Source organism: Herpailurus yagouaroundi, unplaced genomic scaffold (assembly GCF_014898765.1).
Source record: "Herpailurus yagouaroundi ecotype Mexico unplaced genomic scaffold, PumYag 196, whole genome shotgun sequence".
NCBI lineage: Eukaryota > Metazoa > Chordata > Mammalia > Carnivora > Felidae > Herpailurus > Herpailurus yagouaroundi.
Window position 1 is genome coordinate 36,988,083 of NW_024412427.1, and position 7,544 is coordinate 36,995,626.

At 41.7% G+C, this 7,544-nt stretch overlaps 1 protein-coding gene across 2 annotated transcripts in view; it reads right to left on the bottom strand.

The window, feature by feature from the left end:
• Positions 1–7,544, bottom strand: part of NINL (ninein like) — a 182,216-nt gene that overhangs the window by 34,127 nt on the left and 140,545 nt on the right. For both annotated transcript variants that reach the window (XM_040447923.1, XM_040447922.1), the window contains one exon: positions 6,911–6,980. In XM_040447923.1, the coding sequence (XP_040303857.1) occupies positions 6,911–6,980 (70 nt within the window). The remainder of the gene's footprint in view (positions 1–6,910; positions 6,981–7,544) is intronic.

The following is a 7,544-nucleotide window of genomic DNA, read 5'->3' on the forward strand; positions in this document are numbered from 1 at the left end:
TGGGCTACTTGCACACTGCCAGGCTTGTGATGCTGGGGATCTGGCGTCTTAGCTGGGGTGGGTAGGCAAGGTGCACAGGGGCAGGAGGGGCAGGCTTAGCTCGCTTCTCCTTAGGTGATCCACTTCAGGAGGGGCCCTGTGGCAGCAGGAGGGAGTCAGATCCGCTGCCGGAGGTTTGGCTCCGCAGAAGCGCAGAGTTGGGTGTTTGCGCGGAGCGAGCAAGTTCCCTGGCAGGAACTGGTTCTCTTTGGGATTTTGGCTGGGGGATGGGCGGGGGAGATGGCGCTGGCGAGCGCCTTTGTTCCCCACCAAACTGAGCTCTGTCGTCGGGGGGCTCAGCAGCTTTCCTTCCCTTTGTCCTCCAGCCTTCCCGCTTTCTGAGCAGAGCTGTTAACTTATGACCTCCCAGCCGCTAAGTCGCGCTTGCTGTCGGAAATCAGTCCATCAGGCCCCTCTGCTTTTTGCAAGCCAGACTTGGGGGCTCTGCTTGGCCGGCGAGCCGCCCCTCCGCCCCGGCTCCCTCCCGCCAGTCCGTGGAGCGCGCACCGCCTCGCCGCCCTTCCTACCCTCTTCCGTGGGCCTCTCGTCTGCGCTTGGCTCCGGCGACTCCGTTCTGCTAATCCTCTGGTGGTTTTCTGGGTTATTTAGGCAGGTGTAGGTGGAATCTAAGTGATCAGCAGGACGCGCGGTGAGCCCAGCGTCCTCCTACGCCGCCATCTTCCCTCCTCCCGAGACAGGGTCTTTAAAGAGGTGATTAAGGGAAAAAGAGATGCTATGAACGCGCTCTAATCTGATAGTGTCCTATTAAGAAGAGATTAGGATACCAACATGTAAGAGGGAAGACCACATGAGGACACAGGAAGAAGACAGCCATCTACAAGAGAGGCTTCAGGGGCACCTGGGTGGCTCAGTCGGTTAAGCATCCAACTTCAGCTCAGGTCATGATCTCGCAGTTCATGAGTTCAAGCCCCGTGTCAGGCTCTGTGCTGACAGCTGAGAGCCTGGAGCCTGTTTCAGATTCTTGTCTCCCTCTCTCTCTCTGACCCTCCCCCGTTCATGCTCTGTCTCTCTCTGTCTCAAAAATAAATAAACGTTAAAAAAAATTTTACAAGAGAGGCTTCATGAAATTAACCCACCAACCCCTTGATCTTGGACCTCTAACCTTGAGAATTGTAAGGAAATATATTTCTGTTGTGTAAGCCACTCAGTCTGTGGTATTTTGTTATGGCAGCCTTAGCAGACTAATATATATATTATACTATAGTTTTGTAAAATATTACCAGTGGAAGATTCAAAACCTTTGGGATGCAGCAAAAGCAGTCATATAAGGGAAGTTTATAGGAATACAGGTCTACCTCAAGAAGCAAGAAAAATCTCAAATAAACAACCCACCCTTATACCTAAAGGAGTGAGAAAAAGAAAAACAAAAAAGCCCCAAAACCAGTAGAAGGAAGGAAATAATAAAGATTAGAACAGATACAAATTATATAGAAACTAAAAACCAAAACAAAACAAAAAGCAGAACTGATCAATGAAACCAGGAGGTAGTTCTTTGAAAAGTTAATAAAATTAATAATCCCCCAGCCAGACTAATCAAAAAATAAAAGAGAAAGGACCCAAATACATAAAATCACAAATGGGAGAGGAGAAATAACCAACACCACAGAAATACAAACTATGAAAAATTATATGCCAACAAACTGGACAACCTGGAAGAAATGGATAAATTCCTAGAAACATATAGCCTACTAAAACTGAAAAAAGAAAAAATTTAAACAGACTGATAACCAGCAAGGAAATTGAATCAGTAATCAAAAATATCCCAACAAAACTCTAGGATCAGATGGCTTCACAGGCAAATTCTACCAAATTTTTTTTTAAAATTTATTTCTTTATTTTGAGAGAGAGGGAGAGGGAGAGGGAAAAGAAGAGGGAGAGGGAGAGAGAGAGGGAGAGAGAGAGAGAGAAAGTGAGCACATGAGCAGGGGAGAGGCAGAGAGAGAGGGAGACAGAGAGAATCCCAAACAGGTTCTGCTGTCAGTGCAGAGCCTGATATGGAGCTTGAACTCTGAACTCAGAAACTGCAACGTCATGACCTGAGCCTAAACCAAGAGTCAGACACTTAACCCACTGGCCACCCAGGTGCCCCAATTCTACCAAACATTTAAAGAACAGTTAATACCTATTCTTATCAAACTATTCAAAAAACTAGAAAAGGGAGGAAAACTGCCAAATTCATTCTATCATTACCCTGATACCAAAACCAAAGACTCCACTAAAAAAGAGAACTACAGGCCTGTTTCTCTGATGAACATGATTGTAAAAATTCTCAATAAAATACTAGCAAAACAAATCCAACAATACATTAAAAGAATAATTCACCATGATCAAGTGGGATTTATTCCTGGGTTGCAGGCCTGGTTCAATATTTGCAAATCAATCAATGTGGCACATTGCATTAATAAAAGAAAAGGTAAGAACCATATGATCATTTCAATAGATGAGGAAAAAGCATTTGATAAAGTACAACACCCATTCATGATAAAAACTCTCAACACAGTAGGTTTAGAGGGAACATACCTCAACATGATAAAGGTCATATATGCAAAATCCAGAGCTAGAATCATCCTCAATGGCATTTGAAAACTGAGAACTTTTCCTCTCTGATCAGGAACAAGACAGGAATGTCCACTCTCACCACTTTTATTCAAGATGGTACTAGAAGTCCTAGCCATGGAAATCAGACAACAAAAAGAAATAAAAAGCGTCCAAACTGGCAAGGAAGAGGTGAAACTCTCACCATCTGCAGATGATATGATACTATATAGAGAAAACCCAAAAGACTCCACAAAAAAACTGCTAGAACTGATAAAAGAATTCAGTAAAGTTGCAGGATGCAAAATCAATGCACAGAAATCTGCTGCATTTTAGACATAATGAAGGAGCAGAAAGAGAAATTAAGGAATCAGTCCCATTTATTATTACACAAAGACAATAAGATACCTAGGAATAAACCTAACCAAAGAGCTGAAAGACTATAAAACACTGATGAAAGAAACTGAAAATGACACAAAAACGTGGAAAGACTTCCATGTGCATGGGTAAGGACAAATATTGTTAAAATATATATCTATATGTTATATCTATGCTACCAGATATATCTATATATATTTATAGTATATATAGTATATATCTATACTACCAAAAGCAATCTACACATTTAATAGAATCCCTTTCCAAATACCAACAGTATTTTTCACAGAACTAGAACAAGAAACCCTACAATTTGTATGGAACCACAAAAGGCACCAGATAGCCAAAGCAATCCTGAAAAAGAAAAGCAAAGCTGGAGACATCACAATTCTGGACTTCAAGCTATATTACAAAGCTGTAGTAATCAAAACAGTATGGAACTGTCACAAAAATAGACACAATCATCAATAGAATAGAATAGAAAACCCAGAAATGAACCCACAACTGTATGGTCATTTAATCTTTGACAAAGCAGGAAAGAATATCCATTGGGAAAGAGACAGTCTCTTCAACAAATGGTGCTAGGAAAACTGGACAGAGACATGCAGAAGAATGAAACTGGACTACTTTCTTTCACCATGCACCAAATTATACTTAAAATGGATTAAAGACCTAAATGTGAGACCTGAAACCAGAAAGATCCTAGAAGAGAGCATAGGCAGTAATGTCTCTGAGATCAGCCATAGCAACTTCTTTCTACATATGCCTCCTGAGGCAAGGGACACAAAAGCAAAAATAAGCTATTGGGACTTCATCAAAATAAAAAGCTTCTATAGAATGAAGGAAACAATCAACAAAACTAAAAGGCAGCCTATGGAATGGGAGAAGATATTTGCAAATGACATATCTGATAAAAGGTTAGTATCCAAAATATATAAAGAACTTATCAAACTCAACAGCCAAAAAACAATCCAATTTAAAAATGGGAAGATGGGGCGCCTGGGTGGCGCAGTTGGTTAAGCGTCCGACTTCAGCCAGGTCACGATCTCGCGGTCCGGGAGTTCGAGCCCCGCGTCGGGCTCTGGGCTGATGGCTCAGAGCCTGGAGCCTGTTTCCGATTCTGTGTCTCCCTCTCTCTCTGCCCCTCCCCCATTCATGCTCTGTCTCTCTCTGTCCCAAAAATAAATAAAAAACGTTGAAAAAAAAAATTAAAGAAAAAAAAAATAAATAAATAAAAATGGGAAGAACACATGAATAGACATTTTTCCAAAGAAGACATTCAGATGGTCAACAGACACAGGAAAAGATGATTAACATCACTCATTACCAGAGAAATACAAATCAAAGCTACAATGATATATCACCTCACACCTGTCAGAATGGCTAAAATCAACAATACAAGAAACAACAGGCACTGGCGAGGATGTGGAGAAAGGGGAACACTCTTGTACTGTTGGTGGGAATGCAAACTGGTACAGCCACTCTGGAAAACAGCATGGAGGTTCCTCAAAAACTTAGAAATAGAACTCCCCTGTAATCCAGCAGCCACGCTACTAGGTATTTATCCACAGAATACTAATTCAACAGTATATATACTAAAAATACTATTTCAATGGCATATATACACTCCAATGTTTATGGGAGCATTATCTACAATAGCCACATTATGGAAATAGCTCAAGTGTCCACTGACTGATGAGTGGATAAAAAAGATGTGGAGTGTATGTTTGTAAGTATACACACGCGCACACACACACACACACACACACACACACACACACTGGAATATTATTCAGCCATAAAAAAGAATAAAATCTTTCCATTTGCAATGACACAATGGAGCTAGAGAGTATAATGCTAAGTGAAATAAATCACAGAAAGACAAATACCATATAGTTTCACTCGTATGCGGAATTTAAGAAACAAACCAAAGGAGGGGCACCTGGGTGGCTCAGTTGGTTAACTGTCCCACTTTGGCTCAGGTCATGATTTCACAGTTTGTGGGTTCAAGCCCTGTGTTGGGCTCCAGCCCATAGCCTGGAGCCTGCTTTAGATTCTGTATCTCCCTCTCTCTCTGACCCTTCCCTGCTTGCACTCTGTCTCTCTCAAAAATAAGTAAAATGTTAAAAAAAATTTTAAGTAACAAAACAAAGGAGCATAGAGAAAAAAAGAGAGAAGCAAACTAAGAAACAGACTCTTAGCTATAGAGAACTGATGGTTACCAGAATGGAGGTGGGTGGGGGGATGGGTGAAATAAGTGATGGGGACTAATGAGTACCCTTATCATGATGAGCACTAGGTGTTGTATGTAAGTGATGAATCACTATATTGTACACCTGAAACTAATATTACACTGTATGTTAACTAAGTGAAATTTAAATAAATGTTACCGTTGGGGGAAACTGGTCAAAGTGTTAAAAGGATTTCTCTATATTTCTTATAACTACATGAGTCTATAATCATTAATAACAATACCAATTTAAAAAAGAATAAAGAAAAACAAGAATGACACATCCCAGCTTGTGTGCTTCCTCCTTAATAATCCACCCAAAAACCACTAAAGGAGACCAAATATGAAAGCATCCGTGTAAGAGGGCAGAGAGAGGACTAGTGTGGGGTCAGTGCTGAAACAAAACAGGAAGGGCATTTATGCATGGGATAAAGGAGACTAATCAACAGTAAGTACATCTTCTGAGGATAGAAACAAGGATTCTCACTGTTGGAGATATGAGTTACAAATATAGAAAGGGAGAAACTAGGATCATCCCTAAGATATTAGGTGGGAACTGCATATATGGGTTTGAATTCATGATTTTCAACAGAGAGACAGATATAAATAAATATTCATGAAACTACATGCACATTCATTGATGAAACTCTAAGTACATACACACTCCGTAACTATCCACTAACTATGCCTGGAAGTAGTGACACCCCAGGAGCAGTGGGCACTCCTGGTGCCCAGGTCTTGGTCTCCAAACACTATTCTACACTAACAGTCACCAGAAGCTCCTTGGGGGAGTAGCTGATTATAGGGCTCAGGCAGGGGAAGTATTAGATGAACTTGGAATATCTGGGGGTACCAGAAAGTAAAGAAGTGCTCAAAAAATGATCAAGGTTCATCTGGAGGACCAGAAACCACTGAGAAGGGGCTCTCATTGGCCAAATCTGAGACAATTTGAGCACGAAAATAAATACTGATAGTAATGTATTACAACCCATTGAGAAAAAGCAGGAACCTAGGATAGTAATAGGATAATGTAATGAATAAATAAGTGAAAAGAAAGCTCTTCCTTACACATTTGAAATACCAATAAACATAAAAGGAATGGTGGAATTAGTTACCAACTGGCCACCATCACAGCAAGAAATAAAGGATGCTAAAATAAAGGGTAAGAATTCGATGGGGAATGGGGTATTTACATAATATTAAAGTATCTACCATACAATACTCACCATAACAAAGGGAAAAGTAACCTTACTGTGGAGAAGCCTGGCCAACACCACCTAACCAGGAATCAAAGCCAACATCACTAGTAATGGGACAAATTATGGGACAAAGAGACCTAATCTAAATCTAATCACAAGAAAACATCAGACAAACCAAACAGAGTTACTTCCTACAAAATAACTGTTTATAGTCTTCAAAAGCACCCTGGTCCTAAAAACCAAGAACCAACTGAAGGAGCCACCTCTCACCTCTCACCTCTGAAGGTGAGAGGACAGCTGGCAAAGCTCAATGGGGTGGAGGCTCAGACAGCACCATTGCATCCACGTTCATATCCTTTGAGTCAGGGAAGGGACGGATGGCTTGGCAAATCACTCTCAAATATTTCAGAAAAAAGTTCTGTCCTTCCTTTCTGTAAGTTTGAAATGATCTCAAAATAATGAAAAAAGGAGAGTGGTGTTAAGCGTCATGCAGGAGTCAATACCTGACCTGTTTGTTGAGTTCCTCCATTTCAGAGCAGACCTTTTCCTTGTCTCTCTTTAAAATCTCGATTTCCTTCCTATTGGAGAAGCAAAATTAACAATGTCACTGACCAGCCAGTTTCTTTTTCCCATCATTGGGTTCGCAGCCACAAAACAGACACTCACACCTGCTCTGTCACTGTTCTACACTACTGCCGCTGCCCATCCAGTCGGGACCCCAACCCTCGGAACCAGAGGAACACTGCCAATACCGTAAGAACAAAAACCCTCCATGACATTCTTCAGCCACACATAGTAATATCTCTTTAGAAAACATGTGACGAGTCACACTAAGCAGCATAAATAGGACCAAAACAAAACAGCCTTATATCTGCTGGGGTCTGTTGGGAAATGGGCCCTGGCAGCAGATTAGAGAAACAACAGTTTCTAGAGGGGAAAAAAACTTTTAGGGGCGCCTGGGTGGCGCAGTCGGTTAAGCGTCCGACTTCAGCCAGGTCACGATCTCGCAGTCCGTGAGTTCGAGCCCCGCGTCAGGCTCTGGGCTGATGGCTCAGAGCCTGGAGCCTGTTTCCGATGCTGTGTCTCCCTCTCTCTCTGCCCCTCCCCCGTTCATGCTCTGTCTCTCTCTGTCCCCCCAAAAA